At 68.8% G+C, this 18,837-nt stretch overlaps 4 protein-coding genes across 4 annotated transcripts in view; all 4 read right to left on the bottom strand.

Moving 5' to 3' along the window:
- Nucleotides 1-862: 862 nt before the first annotated feature.
- Nucleotides 863-2,639, bottom strand: EMIHUDRAFT_109993 (Hypothetical protein; the record flags this gene model as incomplete). The annotated part of the gene is made up of 3 exons (XM_005789553.1): nucleotides 863-1,678; nucleotides 2,162-2,282; nucleotides 2,485-2,639. 3 exons carry the CDS (start codon nucleotides 2,637-2,639, stop codon nucleotides 863-865), a joined length of 1,092 nt encoding a protein of 363 aa, XP_005789610.1.
- Nucleotides 2,640-13,511: 10,872 nt separating this feature from the next.
- Nucleotides 13,512-14,769, bottom strand: EMIHUDRAFT_362268 (hypothetical protein; the record flags this gene model as incomplete). Its single annotated transcript, XM_005789552.1, has 7 exons — nucleotides 14,507-14,769; nucleotides 14,361-14,437; nucleotides 14,107-14,277; nucleotides 13,973-14,039; nucleotides 13,849-13,906; nucleotides 13,672-13,772; nucleotides 13,512-13,530 (listed from the first exon to the last, which is right to left on the bottom strand). Coding segments are annotated over exons 1-6 (569 nt in total), but the record flags the coding sequence as incomplete, so codon positions are not given.
- A 569-nt stretch (nucleotides 14,770-15,338) lies between these two features.
- Nucleotides 15,339-16,364, bottom strand: EMIHUDRAFT_225888 (hypothetical protein; the record flags this gene model as incomplete). The annotated part of the gene is made up of 1 exon (XM_005789551.1): nucleotides 15,339-16,364. The coding sequence occupies one exon, from the start codon at nucleotides 16,362-16,364 to the stop codon at nucleotides 15,339-15,341; it is 1,026 nt and encodes a 341-aa protein (XP_005789608.1).
- A 290-nt stretch (nucleotides 16,365-16,654) lies between these two features.
- The window catches only part of EMIHUDRAFT_225887 (acyl-CoA synthetase, long-chain), a gene marked incomplete at both ends in the record, with an annotated part of 4,202 nt that continues 2,019 nt past the window's right edge, over nucleotides 16,655-18,837 (bottom strand). Inside the window, 6 exons of the mRNA XM_005789550.1 lie at nucleotides 16,655-16,723; nucleotides 16,798-17,382; nucleotides 17,654-17,761; nucleotides 17,969-18,004; nucleotides 18,213-18,317; nucleotides 18,519-18,581. Coding sequence (XP_005789607.1) covers nucleotides 16,655-16,723; nucleotides 16,798-17,382; nucleotides 17,654-17,761; nucleotides 17,969-18,004; nucleotides 18,213-18,317; nucleotides 18,519-18,581 — 966 coding nt within the window. The remainder of the gene's footprint in view (nucleotides 16,724-16,797; nucleotides 17,383-17,653; nucleotides 17,762-17,968; nucleotides 18,005-18,212; nucleotides 18,318-18,518; nucleotides 18,582-18,837) is intronic.

Here is an 18,837-nt window from a genome sequence, read left to right as displayed (position 1 = left end):
CCCCCACCGACCCACGAGCGCCAGCCACGGGCACCGCGCCCGCACGTCCACCCGCCGCCCTGGCTCGCACGCGATCGAGCGGACCCTGCTCCGACCCATCGTCGTGCCTTCGCAGGTGATGGACGCGGGCGAGGGCGCCCCCCCCGCTGCTGTTCGGGCGGCTGGCCCATGGCGATCTGGAGTGGCTGATCGAGATGGACGAGGCACTCCGCCACCCCAGCCGCCGCTTCCGCAGCCCCTCGACTTCCCGTGCCTGCGCACAACCGGACACTCTCCCGGACATCTCCCGGACACCCCCGGGACATTTCCCCGCCGCGCCGATCGACGGCCGTGGCTCTCTGACCCCCCCCCCCTCCCTCTCAGGCGTCTTCGCTGTCCAGCTGTCGGCCTGTCGCGGCCGTTCTTTGCGCGGCAGCCGGGCACGCGTTTGCGCCGGAGCGAGAGCGGAGAGGTCGGGCCCAGGTGGGCGCTTGCTGGAGCCCTCCGCCGTCGGCCACGACCCGGCCGTAGAGGTAGACCTGTAGTTTATTGTTTGAATTTTCTCTCGGAATAAATAATAAAAAATAAAAGCTCAATAAACCGCTGCGCGGGATCAAGTCACTCACATATGGTATGGGATGTCACATGCGCTAGATATGCTCCTCAGTGTTGGCGCTCCTCAGTGTTGGCGCTCTTTGCGCCCCGGCCCCGCAGGGCTACGGCGGCAAGCGCGGCCCTCCGCGCCGCTCCATCTGCCGTTGTTGACGTCGCGCTGCTCCGCTGCTCTCTCACTGCGGGCGAGCGGGGCCATCGAATTCCCATCGCACCACCCGCTCCGCGCCTCGCTCGCCCTCGAAGTACTGGACCACGCCGCCGCTGGCACTCACCTCGCGCACCCTCCGCTCCGCGCCTCGCTGCCCTCGTGGTGAAACACCTCGCCGTCGACACACTCTGTGCGCACCACCCGCTCCGCATCTCGCTCGCCCTCGTAGTGGTGCACGTCGCCGCTGGCACTCACCGCGCGCACCATCCGCTCCATACCTTTCTCGCCATCGTAGTGAATCACCATGCCTTCGATACACTCGCGCACCTTCCGCTCCGCGCCTCGCTCGCCCTCGTAGTGAAGCACGTCGCCGTCGGGATACTCGGTGCGCAGCTTCCGCTCCGCGCCTCGCTCGCCCTCGAAGTGAAGCACCATGCCGTCGACAGCCACCTGGCGCACCATACGCTCCGCGCCTGGCTCGCCCTCGAAGTGAAACACCGTGCCGTCGAACACCTGGCGCACCATACGCTCCGCGCCTCGCTCGCCCTCGAAGTGATACACGCTGCCACGCTGCAAGAAGCGAGTCCGCAGCTTCGCGCCAACCTCTTCGCCGCGCCGCAGCCTCCAGTCCTCTTTGCGGAACTCGCCAGCGCCCTCAAATTCTGACGAGAGGCGGTACGCCGGGCTCACGCTCGCAAGCCATGGGAAGTGGTCGGCGCTGGCTCGGCAGTCGCCGGCGTATTTGCGGAGGGTGACCTCGCTGAGCGTCACCGACACAGTGCCGAAAGTACCGGCAGAGCGCTGGATGAGCAGGAGCCTCATCGCAATGGCGAAGCGTAGGTCCACGAACCGCGCGAGCCCACGGCGATGGGCGAGGAGGCCGAGGCGCGGCGTCGCGAGGCTGAAGGCGGCGCAGTCGGAGAAGTCGTCGACGCCCTCGAGCACACGCAGCAGCAGCTCATGCGGCAGCTCTGCCAGCCAGTCCGTGGGCGGAGCGTCGTCGGCGGTTCGCGCGCGCGAGGGCATGAATGCTCGAGCGGAGCGGGAGCGACCGGCGCACGTGCGAGCGCCAAACAAAGAAAAAGAAATGCGCGGCCGCTGGATGCGCTTCTCAGCTCACCGGCCCTGGATGTGAGGTTACCGAATGCACTCCAAGTGCTCCAAGTGCGCAGCGTCCGCCATCCCTCCCTCTCGCCTGTGTGTCCCAGCTCCCTCTCGTGTCTGTTTTCTTTCTTTCGGGGCGCGTGTAGCCGGTACAATCTTGGCCTGGCGAAGAGGCACGCCGAAGCGCGAGGTCCAAAATGCCAATCTCCCCCGTGTGTGAGATTGGCTCACAAAGCAGATCCGCAGCACGACTGCACGAGCCCCTCTCGTTTGCCCTCCTTTCCCTCCCGATCTGAGATCCGGACACGCCGTGACCTGCTCCCGCCCGCAGCCGCTGCGCCGCATGTATCGACACCGCCGCTCCACCGATCGCTCATACCCGCTCACACCCGGCGCAGCACCACACTGCGCCTTCTTCTGCTTCTCCTTCATCTTCCTACACCGCGGGGTTGGGGTGGTGGGCTAGGGTGGCGGGGGAGAGAGGGGCGAGGCGAAGGAGAGGGCAGCGACGGCGGGATGGCGCAGCCGACTGTCCGCATCTCGATCTGGCGGCGCAGCTCCGCCAGCTGCTCGGGCTCCGACTTGCCGCCCAGCGCCCGCTCGAGCTCGGCGGCGGTCTTCACGCCCTGCGGCGCCACTGGTCGAAGAGCTCGAGCGCGGCGGCGTACCTCTCGACCGCGGCGTTGAGCTGCCGCTGCACCGCCTCCTCGCGGCGCAGCAGCTTCTCCTGGTCGTGAGATAGCACCTCGGCTCGCCCCTCCTTGAGCGCGTCCGGCAGCCTGCGCCGCGCCATCGTGACGAGCGACGAGCGCAAATCGGCGCGCAACCTCCAGAAGAAGCCGAGGGGCGGAGCCTCCGCCGGCTCCGCCTTACGCTGGTGTGTGTGAGGTGGTGGAATGGTAAGGTTTCAGGCCACGGGGGTGGGGGATTTGGGGGATGAGTCAGGAGCCAGCAGCCTTCCTACTGGTCCTGAGTTCACAGCTCCTCCGCCCGACGGGGTGGTCCCTTGGATTCGGGCCCCGCTCCCTTTTCCTGCGCCTGGTCTGTCCCTGTCATGTGTGTGTTGCGAGATGCAGAGCTGGTTAGCTGGAGCACAGAGCTGGTTACTGGAGCACTGGTTAGGCTGGAGAGCTTGTTAGGCTGGGGCACAGAGCTGGTTGGGCTGGAGCACAGAGCTGGTTAGGCTGCTGGTTAGGCTGGGGCACAGGGCTGGTTAGGCTGGAGCACAGAGCTGGTTAGGCTGCTGGTTAGGCTGGGGCACAGGGCTGGTTAGGCTGGAGCACAGAGCTGGCTAGGCTGGAGCACAAAGCTGGTTAGGCTGGAGCGCGGGCGGTGCGGTGGCCGGCGAGGGCAGCGCGGTAGGCGAGAGGCGGCCGCGGGGCGTCGAGTGGCGCGATAGGAGGGTAGGCTGGCTGTGGGGTTTTTAAGGTCCCTCGGGCCAGTTGGGGGGGGCAAACCCAGCCCGCCCCCTAGAGCTCCAGGTAAGGCCCAGGTGTGGCCTAGGGCATCAGAAGGGACCAAGAGGAGTCCAGTCTGAGCCATAGAGCCCATGTCTTTGCCCCCGAAGGTCGCGTTCAAATGCCCGGAACGGCCGTCTCAGTGGTGTCCGGCCGGCGCGATCACCGAGCTGTGACGCTCAGGGAAACCTGATGAGGTACTCGAGTACTGGTTTCTTTGCCCAGGGCTGGCCTACGGCCCGTGCTGGATCAGCTGAGCAAGGTTTGGGGAGAATCCCCCGGAACGGGTGATTTTGGTGCCAGGCGCAGTGCCCTTTCGCTCGCCCCGTATTGTCCCATTTGCCTCCTCTTAGCGGCACGATTATCTGTTCGTCTGCCGATCTGGGGTAGCGATCCGGTGTCGATGGAGTACCCGGGTATCTCCGACAATCTCTGGGCCTGCACGCCGTTCTGCCAAAAATGGGTGTCAAGATGCCTTGCCTCTTTCTTGCCCTGCTGGCGTCCGCCGCGGCGGCGCCTGCCACGAAAGGCCGCCCGCGCGCGACAGAGCCGCCTAGCCCGCCCGCAAACCCCCCCAAGATTCGGTACGTTGTCACCGAGGCAAAGCAGACCAACGTGGCGACGACCAAGGGTGGCGCGCGAGCTCCAAGCAAGGTGGCGCAGATGGCGGATGTTGTGGGCGGAGAGGTCAAGAAGACAATCGAAGCAGCCCTCAAAACCCTCACAGTGGTCGAATTCGAGGACAACAGCACGGCGCGAGCCTTCCAGGACCAGGCGGAGCGCTCGGGGCTAAGGGTCGAGGAGGATCAGCGGCGCTTCCTAGCAACAAGCTCGGCCTCGGCTTCGCGGAAGCGGCAGCTAGCCGAGGAAATGCCATGGGGGATCGAGCGTGTGTACAACGAAGCGGTGCCGGACGCCTCCTTCTTCCCGTCGGCGGTGACGCATCCGCTGTGCATCATCGACTCTGGCTACCTGCTCGCACACCCTGACCTCCCCTCTGACGCCACCGCGGCGGACCCGTCCCAAGCTGACCCAGCCGGCACGCGTTACTTCGGCGACGACATCTGCAACCACGGCACGCATGCCCTCTCCGCCGCCCTCTCCGCCGCCATATCCCCTCCCCGCCATCTCTCCGTCCGCCCCCTCTACCCCACCCTCCCTCCCTCCGTCCCACCAGGCACGCATGTCGCGGGCACCATCGCCGCGGTCGGTGGCAACGGGGAGGGAGTGGTCGGTGTCTATCCGGGCGCGCCTGACCTGAAGATAGTCAAGGTGTTTGGGGAGGTCGGCTTGCTCGACGACCCCAGCACGCCCTACCAGAATGAGGCGTGTGGCTGGACCTATGCCTCAACACTCGTCGATGCGGCTCAGCGATGTGTCGACAGCGGAGCCAAGATCCTCTCGAGTGAGCGTGCCTAGATCCGCTACCCGTCTTTGACTCATCTAACCCCCCCCCCCCCGGCCTTCCGCAGTGTCGCTCGGAGGTGGGTTTTCGTCGGACTTTGAGCGTGATGCCTTCCAGAAATTCTTTAATGACGGCATCCTCAGCATCGCGGCCGCCGGCAACGGCGGAGATAGCAGCTACTTTTACCCGGCGTCCTACTCCTCGGTCATGAGCGTCGCCGCCACCGACAGCAACGACAAGAAGGCGAGCTTCTCGCAGTACAACGACGAGATCGACATCGCAGCGCCAGGCGTCGACATCAAATCGACTGTCGGTGCCACCCCTGTGCGAGAAGGCCGCAGCGCCGCCGCTCTCCCACCGCTCTCACGCGATCATTGTCTCCTACCTAGGCCCCCCGAGCTACACTGGGGTCGGCCCCCCGGGCTACGGTTCGAAGAGTGGGACCTCCATGGCCGCGCCGCACGTCTCTGGCCTGGCAATGGTGCTCTGGAACAAGTGAGCCCCCCCCCCCCCCCCCCTCTTACAGGTGTGCTGGGCTGCGCAGCCGCCGTCGTCGCCGCCGCCTGACGTGCAGCTGCTCGACCTCCGCGCCGCCACCACGTACCAGGACTCGAGCTTGTTCGACAAGCAGGCGCCCGTGAGCGACCTGTCATACGCCGACAGCACGACGGGACGGCCGTGGGCCGAGTGCGGCCAATACACAAGCCAGTGGTGGGGCGTCGACCTCGGGAGCGAGGTGTATGTGCGCTACGTGCGGCTGCAGAACCGCAACGACTGCTGCGCGGAGCGGCTGACGGACGTCGACATCTATCTCGGCTCGACGGCGGAGACGTACACGGGCAACGCGCTGGTGAAGTCAGACGTGAGCGTGTTGTCGAACGTGATGTTGGAGGTGGAGATCAACGCGTTGGGGCGCTACATCTACCTCAACCGGCCGTCTGCGGCGGGGCTGACGGTGTGCAAGTTCTACGTCTTCGCAGGAAATCGCAATGGTCCACCTCCTTCCGCGTCGCCGTCGCCACCGCCTCCCTCCGCGTCGCCGTCCCCGCCGCCTCCGTCGGCCTCGCCGTCGCCGCCGCCGCCATCCGCCTCGCCGTTGCCGCCGCCTCCGTCCGCCTCACCGTCGCCGCCGCCGCCCTCAGCATCGCCGTCGCCCCCGCCGCCCCCAGCATCGCCGTCACCCCCGCCGGCATCCGTGTCGCCGTCGCCGCCGCCTCCCTCGGCATCGCCCTCGCCCCCGCCGCCGTCCGCCTCACCATCGCCACCGCCTCCGTCCGCCTCGCCCTCGCCGCCGCCTCCTTCCGCCTCGCCGTCGCTGCCGCCTCCGTCCGCGTCGCCCTCGCCGCCTCCTCCCTCCGCCTCTCCCTCCCCGCCACCTCCTTCCGCGTCGCCGTCGCCACCGCCTCCCTCCGCCTCTCCCTCCCCGCCGCCGTCCGCCTCGCCGTCGCCGCCGCCGCCTCTGCCGCCGCCTCCCTCCGCCCTGCCTGCGCCGCCGCCGTCCGCCTCGCCGTCGCCGCCGCCGCCGTCCGCCTCGCCGTCGCCGCCGCCGCCTGACGTGCAGCTGCTCGACCTCCGCGCCGCCACCACGTACCAGGACTCGAGCTTGTTCGACAAGCAGGCGCCCGTGAGCGACCTGTCATACGCCGACAGCACGACGGGACGGCCGTGGGCCGAGTGCGGCCAATACACAAGCCAGTGGTGGGGCGTCGACCTCGGGAGCGAGGTGTATGTGCGCTACGTGCGGCTGCAGAACCGCAACGACTGCTGCCCACATCGTCTGACCGGCATTGACATCTATCTCGGCACGACGGCAGAGACGTACACGGGCAACGCGCTGGTGAACTCAGACGTGAGCGTGTTGTCGAACGTGATGTTGGAGGTGGAGATCAACGCGTTGGGGCGCTACATCTACCTCAACCGGCCGTCTGCGGCGGGGCTGACGGTGTGCAAGTTCTACGTCTTCGCAGGAAATCGCAATGGTCCATCTCCTTCCGCGTCGCCGTCGCCACCGCCTCCCTCCGCGTCGCCGTCCCCGCCGCCTCCGTCGGCCTCGCCGTCGCCGCCGCCGCCATCCGCCTCGCCGTCGCCGCCGCCTCCGTCCGCCTCACCGTCGCCGCCGCCGCCCTCAGCATCGCCGTCGCCCCCGCCGCCCCCAGCATCGCCGTCACCCCCGCCGGCATCCGTGTCGCCGTCGCCGCCGCCTCCCTCGGCATCGCCCTCGCCCCCGCCGCCGTCCGCCTCACCATCGCCACCGCCTCCGTCCGCCTCGCCCTCGCCGCCGCCTCCTTCCGCCTCGCCGTCGCCGCCGCCTCCGTCCGCGTCGCCCTCGCCGCCGCCTCCCTCCGCCTCTCCCTCCCCGCCACCTCCTTCCGCGTCGCCGTCGCCACCGCCTCCCTCCGCCTCTCCCTCCCCGCCGCCGTCCGCCTCGCCGTCGCCGCCGCCGCCTCTGCCGCCGCCTCCCTCCGCCCTGCCTGCGCCGCCGCCGTCCGCCTCGCCGTCGCCGCCGCCGCCGTCCGCCTCGCCGTCGCCGCCGCTGCCTGACGTGCAGCTGCTCGACCTCCGCGCCGCCACCACGTACCAGGACTCGAGCTTGTTCGACAAGCAGGCGCCCGTGAGCGACCTGTCATACGCCGACAGCACGACGGGACGGCCGTGGGCCGAGTGCGGCCAATACACAAGCCAGTGGTGGGGCGTCGACCTCGGGAGCGAGGTGTATGTGCGCTACGTGCGGCTGCAGAACCGCAACGACTGCTGCCCACATCGTCTGACCGGCATTGACATCTATCTCGGCACGACGGCAGAGACGTACACGGGCAACGCGCTGGTGAAGTCAGACGTGAGCGTGTTGTCGAACGTGATGTTGGAGGTGGAGATCAACGCGTTGGGGCGCTACATCTACCTCAACCGGCCGTCTGCGGCGGGGCTGACGGTGTGCAAGTTCTACGTCTTCGCAGGAAATCGCAATGGTCCACCTCCTTCCGCGTCGCCGTCGCCACCGCCTCCCTCCGCGTCGCCGTCCCCGCCGCCTCCGTCGGCCTCGCCGTCGCCGCCGCCGCCATCCGCGTCGCCGTCGCCGCCGCCTCCGTCCGCCTCACCATCTCCGCCGCCGCCCTCAGCATCGCCGTCGCCCCCGCCGCCCCCAGCATCGCCGTCACCCCCGCCGGCATCCGTGTCGCCGTCGCCGCCGCCTCCCTCGGCATCGCCCTCGCCCCCGCCGCCGTCCGCCTCACCATCGCCACCGCCTCCGTCCGCCTCGCCGTCGCCGCCGCCTCCTTCCGCCTCGCCGTCGCCGCCGCCTCCGTCCGCGTCGCCCTCGCCGCCGCCTCCCTCCGCCTCTCCCTCCCCGCCACCTCCTTCCGCGTCGCCGTCGCCACCGCCTCCCTCCGCCTCTCCCTCCCCGCCGCCGTCCGCCTCGCCGTCGCCGCCGCCGCCTCTGCCGCCGCCTCCCTCCGCCCTGCCTGCGCCGCCGCCGTCCGCCTCGCCGTCGCCGCCGCCGCCGTCCGCCTCGCCGTCGCCGCCGCCGCCTGACGTGCAGCTGCTCGACCTCCGCGCCGCCACCACGTACCAGGACTCGAGCTTGTTCGACAAGCAGGCGCCCGTGAGCGACCTGTCATACGCCGACAGCACGACGGGACGGCCGTGGGCCGAGTGCGGCCAATACACAAGCCAGTGGTGGGGCGTCGACCTCGGGAGCGAGGTGTATGTGCGCTACGTGCGGCTGCAGAACCGCAACGACTGCTGCCCACATCGTCTGACCGGCATTGACATCTATCTCGGCACGACGGCAGAGACGTACACGGGCAACGCGCTGGTGAAGTCAGACGTGAGCGTGTTGTCGAACGTGATGTTGGAGGTGGAGATCAACGCGTTGGGGCGCTACATCTACCTCAACCGGCCGTCTGCGGCGGGGCTGACGGTGTGCAAGTTCTACGTCTTCGCAGGAAATCGCAATGGTCCACCTCCTTCCGCGTCGCCGTCGCCACCGCCTCCCTCCGCGTCGCCGTCCCCGCCGCCTCCGTCGGCCTCGCCGTCGCCGCCGCCGCCATCCGCCTCGCCGTCGCCGCCGCCTCCGTCCGCCTCACCGTCGCCGCCGCCGCCCTCAGCATCGCCGTCGCCCCCGCCGCCCCCAGCATCGCCGTCACCCCCGCCGGCATCCGTGTCGCCGTCGCCGCCGCCTCCCTCGGCATCGCCCTCGCCCCCGCCGCCGTCCGCCTCACCATCGCCACCGCCTCCGTCCGCCTCGCCCTCGCCGCCGCCTCCTTCCGCCTCGCCGTCGCCGCCGCCTCCGTCCGCGTCGCCCTCGCCGCCGCCTCCCTCCGCCTCTCCCTCCCCGCCACCTCCTTCCGCGTCGCCGTCGCCACCGCCTCCCTCCGCCTCTCCCTCCCCGCCGCCGTCCGCCTCGCCGTCGCCGCCGCCGCCTCTGCCGCCGCCTCCCTCCGCCCTGCCTGCGCCGCCGCCGTCCGCCTCGCCGTCGCCGCCGCCGCCGTCCGCCTCGCCGTCGCCGCCGCCGCCTGACGTGCAGCTGCTCGACCTCCGCGCCGCCACCACGTACCAGGACTCGAGCTTGTTCGACAAGCAGGCGCCCGTGAGCGACCTGTCATACGCCGACAGCACGACGGGACGGCCGTGGGCCGAGTGCGGCCAATACACAAGCCAGTGGTGGGGCGTCGACCTCGGGAGCGAGGTGTATGTGCGCTACGTGCGGCTGCAGAACCGCAACGACTGCTGCCCACATCGTCTGACCGGCATTGACATCTATCTCGGCACGACGGCAGAGACGTACACGGGCAACGCGCTGGTGAAGTCAGACGTGAGCGTGTTGTCGAACGTGATGTTGGAGGTGGAGATCAACGCGTTGGGGCGCTACATCTACCTCAACCGGCCGTCTGCGGCGGGGCTGACGGTGTGCAAGTTCTACGTCTTCGCAGGAAATCGCAATGGTCCATCTCCTTCCGCGTCGCCGTCGCCACCGCCTCCCTCCGCGTCGCCGTCCCCGCCGCCTCCGTCGGCCTCGCCGTCGCCGCCGCCGCCATCCGCCTCGCCGTTGCCGCCGCCTCCGTCCGCCTCACCGTCGCCGCCGCCGCCCTCAGCATCGCCGTCGCCCCCGCCGCCCCCAGCATCGCCGTCACCCCCGCCGGCATCCGTGTCGCCGTCGCCGCCGCCTCCCTCGGCATCGCCCTCGCCCCCGCCGCCGTCCGCCTCACCATCGCCACCGCCTCCGTCCGCCTCGCCCTCGCCGCCGCCTCCTTCCGCCTCGCCGTCGCCGCCGCCTCCGTCCGCGTCGCCCTCGCCGCCGCCTCCCTCCGCCTCTCCCTCCCCGCCACCTCCTTCCGCGTCGCCGTCGCCACCGCCTCCCTCCGCCTCTCCCTCCCCGCCGCCGTCCGCCTCGCCGTCGCCGCCGCCGCCTCTGCCGCCGCCTCCCTCCGCCCTGCCTGCGCCGCCGCCGTCCGCCTCGCCGTCGCCGCCGCCGCCGTCCGCCTCGCCGTCGCCGCCGCCGCCTGACGTGCAGCTGCTCGACCTCCGCGCCGCCACCACGTACCAGGACTCGAGCTTGTTCGACAAGCAGGCGCCCGTGAGCGACCTGTCATACGCCGACAGCACGACGGGACGGCCGTGGGCCGAGTGCGGCCAATACACAAGCCAGTGGTGGGGCGTCGACCTCGGGAGCGAGGTGTATGTGCGCTACGTGCGGCTGCAGAACCGCAACGACTGCTGCGCGGAGCGGCTGACGGACGTCGACATCTATCTCGGCTCGACGGCGGAGACGTACACGGGCAACGCGCTGGTGAAGTCAGACGTGAGCGTGTTGTCGAACGTGATGTTGGAGGTGGAGATCAACGCGTTGGGGCGCTACATCTACCTCAACCGGCCGTCTGCGGCGGGGCTGACGGTGTGCAAGTTCTACGTCTTCGCAGGAAATCGCAATGGTCCACCTCCTTCCGCGTCGCCGTCGCCACCGCCTCCCTCCGCGTCGCCGTCCCCGCCGCCTCCGTCGGCCTCGCCGTCGCCGCCGCCGCCATCCGCGTCGCCGTCGCCGCCGCCTCCGTCCGCCTCACCATCTCCGCCGCCGCCCTCAGCATCGCCGTCGCCCCCGCCGCCCCCAGCATCGCCGTCACCCCCGCCGGCATCCGTGTCGCCGTCGCCGCCGCCTCCCTCGGCATCGCCCTCGCCCCCGCCGCCGTCCGCCTCACCATCGCCACCGCCTCCGTCCGCCTCGCCCTCGCTGCCGTCGCCGCCGCCGCTTTCGCCACCGCCGTCGGCCCCGCCGGCGGCCCCGCCGGGGTACCCTCCTGCGCCGCCGCCGTCCGCCTCGCCCTCTCCGCCGCCGCCGTCCGCCTCGCCGTCGCCGCCGCCGCCTGACGTGCAGCTGCTCGACCTCAGCGCCGCCACCACTTACCAGGACTCGAGCTTGTTCGACAAGCAGGCGCCCGTGAGCGACCTGTCATACGCCGACAGCACGACGGGACGGCCGTGGGCCGAGTGCGGCCAATACACAAGCCAGTGGTGGGGCGTCGACCTCGGGAGCGAGGTGTATGTGCGCTACGTGCGGCTGCAGAACCGCAACGACTGCTGCCCACATCGTCTGACCGGCATTGACATCTATCTCGGCACGACGGCAGAGACGTACACGGGCAACGCGCTGGTGAAGTCAGACGTGAGCGTGTTGTCGAACGTGATGTTGGAGGTGGAGATCAACGCGTTGGGGCGCTACATCTACCTCAACCGGCCGTCTGCGACGGGGCTGACGGTGTGCAAGTTCTACGTTTACGGATACGTGTGAATGGAGAATGGAAATTGGAACCGTGGCCATGACAGACCGGCGGCGCGTACGTGAATGTGCATTAACGTATGAAGTGTACAGACCAGCCGCGGGCTGGCCCAGGGCGTGGGCGCCCCGCCGGCCACGTAAAAAAATCGGCTGGGGCTTCTGCCCCCATACCCCGTTTACACCCGAGCTTTGCCCCACGACCTGAGCCGCAGCTTCTACCTCCTCTCATTCACAAACCGTAACCCCTGCGCGGTCGCATCAAGCGCAGCCTGCAACCTTGGCACGTCCACAAGGTCGCCATCCACCGCCTCCGCAAAGGCCGGCGAGAGCGTGTCGCCTTGCAAACGCTCGTACGTTGAGAGGCCGTGCGCAATGCTCGGCCCCCCGAGGACGGACGCAAGCATCGCAACCTACTCGCAGCGAATCCGTCAGCCAGCCTCACCTCGCCGCTGGCACCGGCGGGGTGCAGCCCGGACGTGCGCATGAGCAACGCCCGACTCAAAGGCGGAGGTTAGGACAGTCGGCTTGCCCAAGCGACTCGCCTCGTCGGCGAGTCGCGCGCTAACCTGCAGTAGCGGGGGGAAGGTCGGCGCCTCTCTTCAAGCGCCCCCATGAATCTCTGCAAAACGCCCGCCTCCAGCCCTCCCGCCAGAGTAGGCTTGAGGATGAGCCCCGCGCAGCTCGCGTCTCCAAGTCTCTCCTGCAGCGCCCGGAACGCCTCGCCCCCCCTGGCGCTCGCACCATCGCTGCCGCTGGTGGCGCACGACGCCGCCAGCCGCTCGAGGGCTTCGGCGGCGGCTGGCAGCGCCCATTCGTCGATGGCGTGTCGAAGACCGTACTGGGCGTGAAGCGCCGGCAACTGCGCATGCAACCGAGCCATCAGCGGCTCTTCGCAGAAATCGAGGGCGGGCGGCGGCCAACGCGGTGCTGGAGCGGAGACCGCCCCGGCGCCGTCGCCACGTTGGTGTTCGGGACAGAGGGCGGCGCACCCTGCCTCCCACTCGGTTTGCATTGCCTCGCAGAAAGTGGCCGCCTGCTCAACGGTCAGACAATCAATCAGTCAGTGTTACACACGTCCTAGCAGGGGGGGCACACGCGCGGACACACGAGGCATTGTGTGCAATCTCAAGAGAGGATTGGCAGTCACAGAAATGCAGAGTCAACAGAAGTGCAAACGTTCGGGGCTTGAATATCTCCGCGGCCCGCGGGCTGTCGAAGGAGCGTCGCGTCATCTCGCTATGGACGGCTCTCTACATGCCGCCTGCTCTCTGCTCCAAGCTTGGTTCGCGTCGAGGCGGAGGCGGGCGCCTAGCGCCGTGCAGCCGAGGAGCAGCTTCCCGATCCGGCGGCCGTCTGCCGCCGGATCACCTACAGTCAGTCAGTCAGTGTTACACACGTCCTACCACGGACGACGGGGCACACACGCTCGCGGAACACACGGGGCATTACACACGAGGCGTGTTGTGCGTTCTCAGGGAAAGGCATCAACACAGACAAAAGTGCAGTAGTCAGAGGGGCATCGGTGGGGACCCCCACTCACGGCCCCGCGAACGCCGGCTCACCTACGGCCGGCCGGCGAGGTTTCGATGCGTGGCAACGGCCACTGCTCCGTCCTCGCTCGCAGCCTTGCCTCCCCCCACCTTGACCTTCCACGTGCGCATGCGAGCTGCCGCGTGTTTCACTGCCGGTCCAGAAGCGCAGGCGCGAGAGGAGGGACGCGCCGAATCAACGGCTGCTCTTGCGGCGTCTGCCGCCGCCTCGAGAGAGGAAGCCTCGCCCCTGGCGAGCAGCCCGTTGATGCGGACCTATGCGCATAGCCCCCCAAGCTTTCGGAGCTGCGGGGGCCGCTCCGCCGGCTTGCGGAGACGCGCGTGCGACTGGTAGGGCGCTCGTCGTGCACAGCAGACGAGTTGAGCGATGCTCGTGTTGGCTGCTTGCGCGAGCAAATGCAGGCACGCCATTTCGAGTGCGCAGCGCACGCTCGGTAGCAAGGGCCCAAAAGCCAACTTGCTCGGCCGATCGCAAGCCGCGGCGAGCCAAGCACTCATCGAGCCTACGGGGCGGCCACCACCGCCCCTCCGTTCCGCTGCCTTGTCCGAACTAGCCTCGCTTGGCGGTCGGGCCTGTTCACAGCTGGAGGTGTGAAGAGACGCCGTTCACAGCCGCCGCGGGTACATGGACATGAGAGGCGGGCCGTCGAGCCGAGCGACCGCAAAGGGCAGCAGAGCTCCTTGCAACCGGTGAGCGACGGAACGGAGCTGCGCCGCCGCCTCGTCGAGGCTCTCGCTATGGAACCTAACGCCAAACACGCCCCTCGGCGATTCAGGCACTCCCGCCGCCACCTTCATGCGCGCCCGCCGTCATCGCGCGCCCGGGAAGCGGGCACACCTCCCCCAAACCACGCACCGCCCTCCCGTCCGCGGCCATACCTGAGCGACCGCGTGAACGGCTGAGAGAGCCGCGCGGGCGGAGCGGGCACGGCAGCGAAACGTTGCCTTCCACAAGTAGAAGTACGCCGGCGCGTTCCGAGAGGGGAGGTCCGCGCGCGAGCGGCAGCGGCGCCTGTGCAACAGACAGAAGAGGTCGCCTCCAAGCAGCAGAGTCGGTGGGCACGCGAGGAACGTCGCGCCGTCAGCGGCAAGCGGAACGGCAGCAGACGCGCAGACAGCGCGTCGACGCCTTCCGGCCCACGCGCTTGAATCCGCACGCCCTCCGATAGCGGCGGCGACGCCGGCACAAGCGGCGGTGGCAGCACTTGGCTCGCGAAGGCGTGGCATATCTCAGCGACGGGCGCGGAGGCCTACGGCTTCGCGGTCCGATCGGTTTGCGAGGCCTCGGTTTTGCGCGGTCCGATCGGTTTGCGAAGCTAGTGGGGTGAGGGGCCTCGGTGAGAAGTGCGTGGCCAGCAGCAGGCAGCACCGCCACCCGCACAAGCCGCCGCTCCACCGGCTCGGCGACGCCTAGGGAAGTCGAGCCGATCGTGAGTGCTGGTCGACGCCACGCCTCCTCTCCGCCTCTCGCAAGCCCGCCGGAGTGCTCGGCCAGCCTCGTCGCCACCTTGCAGTAGGCTTCGTCCTCCTCGCCGGCGACGTACAGGACTGGCGCGGGCGGCGCCTCGAGCCACGGCCAACACGAGGGTTGCCGACCCACGCTCTCGCGTTCGAGCGACGCCGCGCGGTCGCGCGGCTGAGCGCCGTCGGTGCGCCGGAGCAGCATTCGCTCAAAGGAGGGGTGTTCTTGCAGCCGGCCACCCCACAAGGCCGCACGATACCACTCCCGTCGCAGCCACTCGTCAAAGTGCGGCGGGGTCATCGCTCGCAGCCGCGCGGCGAGGGCAACGTCGCGAGAGAGCCGCGCCTCGCGCAACGCGCCGTCGTCCAGCCCAGGGCTACCGCTCAGGATGACGAGTCCGGCGAGGCGAGGCGGCGGCAGGCGTGCCGCCAGCTGGAGCGCCACGCGGCCACCCATCGAGTACCCGACGAGCAGCAGCCGCGCAGGCGGCGGACACAGCGCCTCTAGCGTCGCGAGCGCGGCGTCAACGGCGGACGTCCCAGCGTCGATGGTCGGCATCCACGCACTGTCGCCGTGCCCGGGAAGGTCGAGGCTGATGCAGTCCGCGAGAGCGCCGAGCTTTTGGCGCAGCGGCTCGACGTCGCGCCGATCGCCCAGGAAGCCGTGCAGGAGCACAATCGCGGCCTCGCTGTCGCTGGCGCCGCAGCGTGCGTGCGTGTGAGCGAGCATGTCAGATGTTAAATGCACATGCACCCTAGCAGGGGCATGCACATGCACATGGCGACGAGGAAAAAGGGGGAAAGAAATCTTAATCAAAACAGATCTCCTTCCAACACACAAGCCCTGAAGCTAACCCCGAGGCTTCGCATCGCCGATGGCGCTGATCGGCAGCGCGAGCTCGGCGGAGGTGGGGATCGCGTAGGGGATGATGGTGCCCGAGGCGTTGCGCGTCACATGGTGCTGCTCGACATGCGGCCATGCCTCTGCGAACGCGCCAAGCATCGACAGGGTCGACCTACGATCGGCCGCCTCCATGTACGAGGTCGCGACGACGCCGGGGGCGAGTGCAAAGCCGTGTGGCGTTCGCGCATGGTTGGTGAAGCGCCAGTCGACCCCGCTGCCGTCCATCTCCTTGATCCACTCCTTCTGCATGTCCTCCGGCACGTGCTCGTCGTCCGCTCCGTTCTCGACGAGCACAATGCAACCAGGCGTCATCGCGCTCGGCGGCGGCTGGATGCGTTGCGCGTACTCCTCGGCACTTATGCGCTGGAGCGGGTCCCAAAAGGGGAGGCCCTCGACCATCGGCCGCGAGTGGAGCAGCCCGTGCAGCGAGACGAGCGCCTGGATCGCGTGACCAGCTCGAAGCTGCTCGAAGCAGCTCTGGCCGCCGAGGCAATAGCCGATGCAGCCCGCTTTCCCGGCCGCCACAGCGGGGTGTACGTCCGCCGCAGCCATGAACGCGCCCATGAGCGAGCGCCACTTCGCTGGGTCGACGAGAAGCGACTGCATGTAGTCGAACGAGCCCTTGAAGTGGCGGGCCCTGTCGACGTTCACGGAGCGGTCGGCTGAAGTGTACATCTCGCACTCCGGGTATAAGTCTACCGCGAGCCCGACGTATCCGCAGAGCGCGAGGTACGCCGCCTGGTCCACGTCAAACCGCTTGCAGCCCGCGTAGTTGTGGTGGACGAGGATGACGGGGGTTGGCTGCCGTCCCTTGACGTAGGCGATGCGGCCGTGTGGATACGTGTAGCCACCAAAGCTGATCGGGAATTCCTCAACCACCAGGTCTCCATCGGCGGCCTCGGACGCAGGTGCCGGCTGCAGGTGGTCCTGCGTCTTGTAGCCCGAGGCTGTGGCGCTGTTCGGCCCGCACATGTTGCGATCGACGCCGCCGGCCGGGCAAACTACCGTACAGTGAGGGGCCGTTTGAAAATCCACCTTGACTTGTGGGGCTCTCACCACACTGTTCTCTGCATGAATGCCATAAGTTAGTCTAGTACCCAGCTGGAACAGAGGGCGCCCCGGGCACGCTCCCGCAGGCCGCCGCCGCAGCCCACGCGCTCGAGGGTGGGTCCCCGCTCCGTCCAAGGCAAGAGGGGAAACTCCCCGCATGCCAAATGAACACTCCTACTTTGGTTCTGGCCGCTCGCCCAGGGCGCGGCCGCCTAGACGTAGCACTTGTCGATCTGCGCCTTGTGGCACGCGACGATCTCGCGCCGCTTGAGCTTGCGCACCTATTCGCACCGCCAGTGCCCTCAGGGAGCCCCGGCCTCCGTGGAAGCCCGCCCCCTGGGGGGCGAGCGCTCACCGCCGTGAGCAGCTCGTTCTCCGGCGTCCAGAGCTCGGCGACGAGGATGACCTTGGTCGGGATCTCAAACTTGGCGAGCTTGCCCTTCTTGCACTCGGCGGTGATGTCCTTGAGCACGGCGGCGACCACCTTTGCGTCCTCGCAGACGGCGCCGAGATCTCCCGACACGCCGAGCGAGGCCGCGAGCTTCATGAGCGGGCCCTCGTTTGGGCAGATGAGCGCGATGCAGTACGACATCGAGGAAAGCGCGTACACCATCGGCAGCGCCGTGTACTGCGACGTCTTGAGCACGTTCTCAACCTTGGAGAGGGCGACGTACTCGCCCTGCTGCAGCTTGACCAGGTCCTTCTTGCGATCGATGATCATCAGGTTGCCCTCGGGCGTGTACTGGCCGACGTCGCCGGTGCAAAAGTAGCGCTGGCCGTCGATCGTCACGAACTCGTCGCGGTTCTTCGCCACCACGTCCGGGTCCGGCGCGGCCGGGTCGACGAGGTAGCCGTCGCACACGCCCGGCCCGCCGATGAGGATCTCGCCGCGGGGCATGCCGATCTCCTTGTTGTCCTTGTCGGCGTTCATGTAGCCGCCCTGGGCGTGAGGGAAGGGAAGGTGAACTTCTCCACACACGAGGTGGTGGGGCAAGGGCCAGGCAGCCCTCGCGACTCCACGTCTAGAAGACAGGAGCCCCACGGCATTTAAGCGTGCCTCGGCGGAAGTGCCTCGGAAGTGCCTCGGAAGTGCCTTGGAAGTGTCTTGGAAGTGTCTCGGAAAGCGGCTCGCCTCCTCCCAGTCGCGCAGCTTGATGCACGCGGGACATTGCATAGCCCAGCGTGTTTAGGGGGGCTGTGCGCGCCACGACCTGCGCCGTGGTGTTGTCGCTCGCGAGGGCGATGCACGTGGCCGCGCACGTCTCGGTGAGGCCGTAGCCCTGCCGCACGCGGCACTTGAAGACGGTCTGCACAAACTTCTGCACCTCCGCGCCGAGGGGCGCCGAGCCTACGGGGTGAAGACACCGACATCAGGGCGGGAAGAACGGTCTCGTGCGGAGACTTCAGAGCCCCGCGTGAATGCGAGGGGTACGAATACGGTCGACGACAGCGGAGGGCGGGTCCTCTCGAGCGCTGGTTGGAGGACACGACTCCGTCTTCCGCTTCTAGGGCGCTTTGCCGGTCACCATCAGCTCCACGTTGCCGCCGAGCAGCTTCTGCACCTTTTTGAAGATGAGGTTGCCTGCGGCAGCGGAGAGAAGGGGGGGGCGGGGGCTGAGCGGCCGAGGGCGTCCTCGCGGCCGATAGTCTCGGCTCGCTCACGGCGGGATCACGGCTGCAACTCGGCTGGAGCTCGGCTGCATCTCGGCTGCATCTCGGCCGGATCGCGGGCGAGGACTCGCCGATGATGTACGTCCAGTGAGCGCCCACGCCGCCCGAGTCGTAGTCGCACTTGCCGTTGGCGATCGCGGCGTTGACGCGCCCCTGCAGGATTCCAGGCAGCGCGGCGAACTTGGCCTTGATGCCGACGAGAACCTGCGTGGTCGGGGGCCTGGGGATCAGCTCCTCGTTCCTCTCGCCCGGACCGGACTTCCTCGCCCTCGGGGGCTACTGGGAGAGCGAGGAGGGCAAGCGCGTGCTGGCGCCCAATGCGCGTAGCTGGGCCGTGCGGAGCGCGTATGCCGGCCTCGCCAATGTCAATCGCGCTGCACTATGGCACGCGCGAATGTCACACACCTTGTCGAGCACCGCCGGTGCGGCGACGAAGATGGAGGGCGCGACGATGGCCACGTCGCCGAGCTACAGCAGTCATTGTCACGCCTCAGTCCGCAGTCGCGTGTTACTCTGGACCCCGCGCCGCCCCTCCCCGCCTCCCGTGAAGGGGGTGGTGTGGGGGTGACTGGCGGGACTCGCGGTGGCGGGGGGGGGGGTCGGGAGGAGCTTGCGGAGGAGGAGGGGGGGGGGAGGGGTCGGGAGGAGCTTGCGGAGGAAGAGGGGGGGGGGGGGGAGGAGAGAAAAAGAGGGGGCCGCCAGGGAAAAGCAAACCCCCGGGGAA

This window comes from Emiliania huxleyi (genome assembly GCF_000372725.1).
Source record: "Emiliania huxleyi CCMP1516 chromosome Unknown EMIHUscaffold_127, whole genome shotgun sequence".
In the NCBI taxonomy this organism is placed as follows: Eukaryota; Haptophyta; order Isochrysidales; family Noelaerhabdaceae; genus Emiliania; species Emiliania huxleyi.
This window is presented reverse-complemented; position numbering and strand designations above follow the sequence as displayed.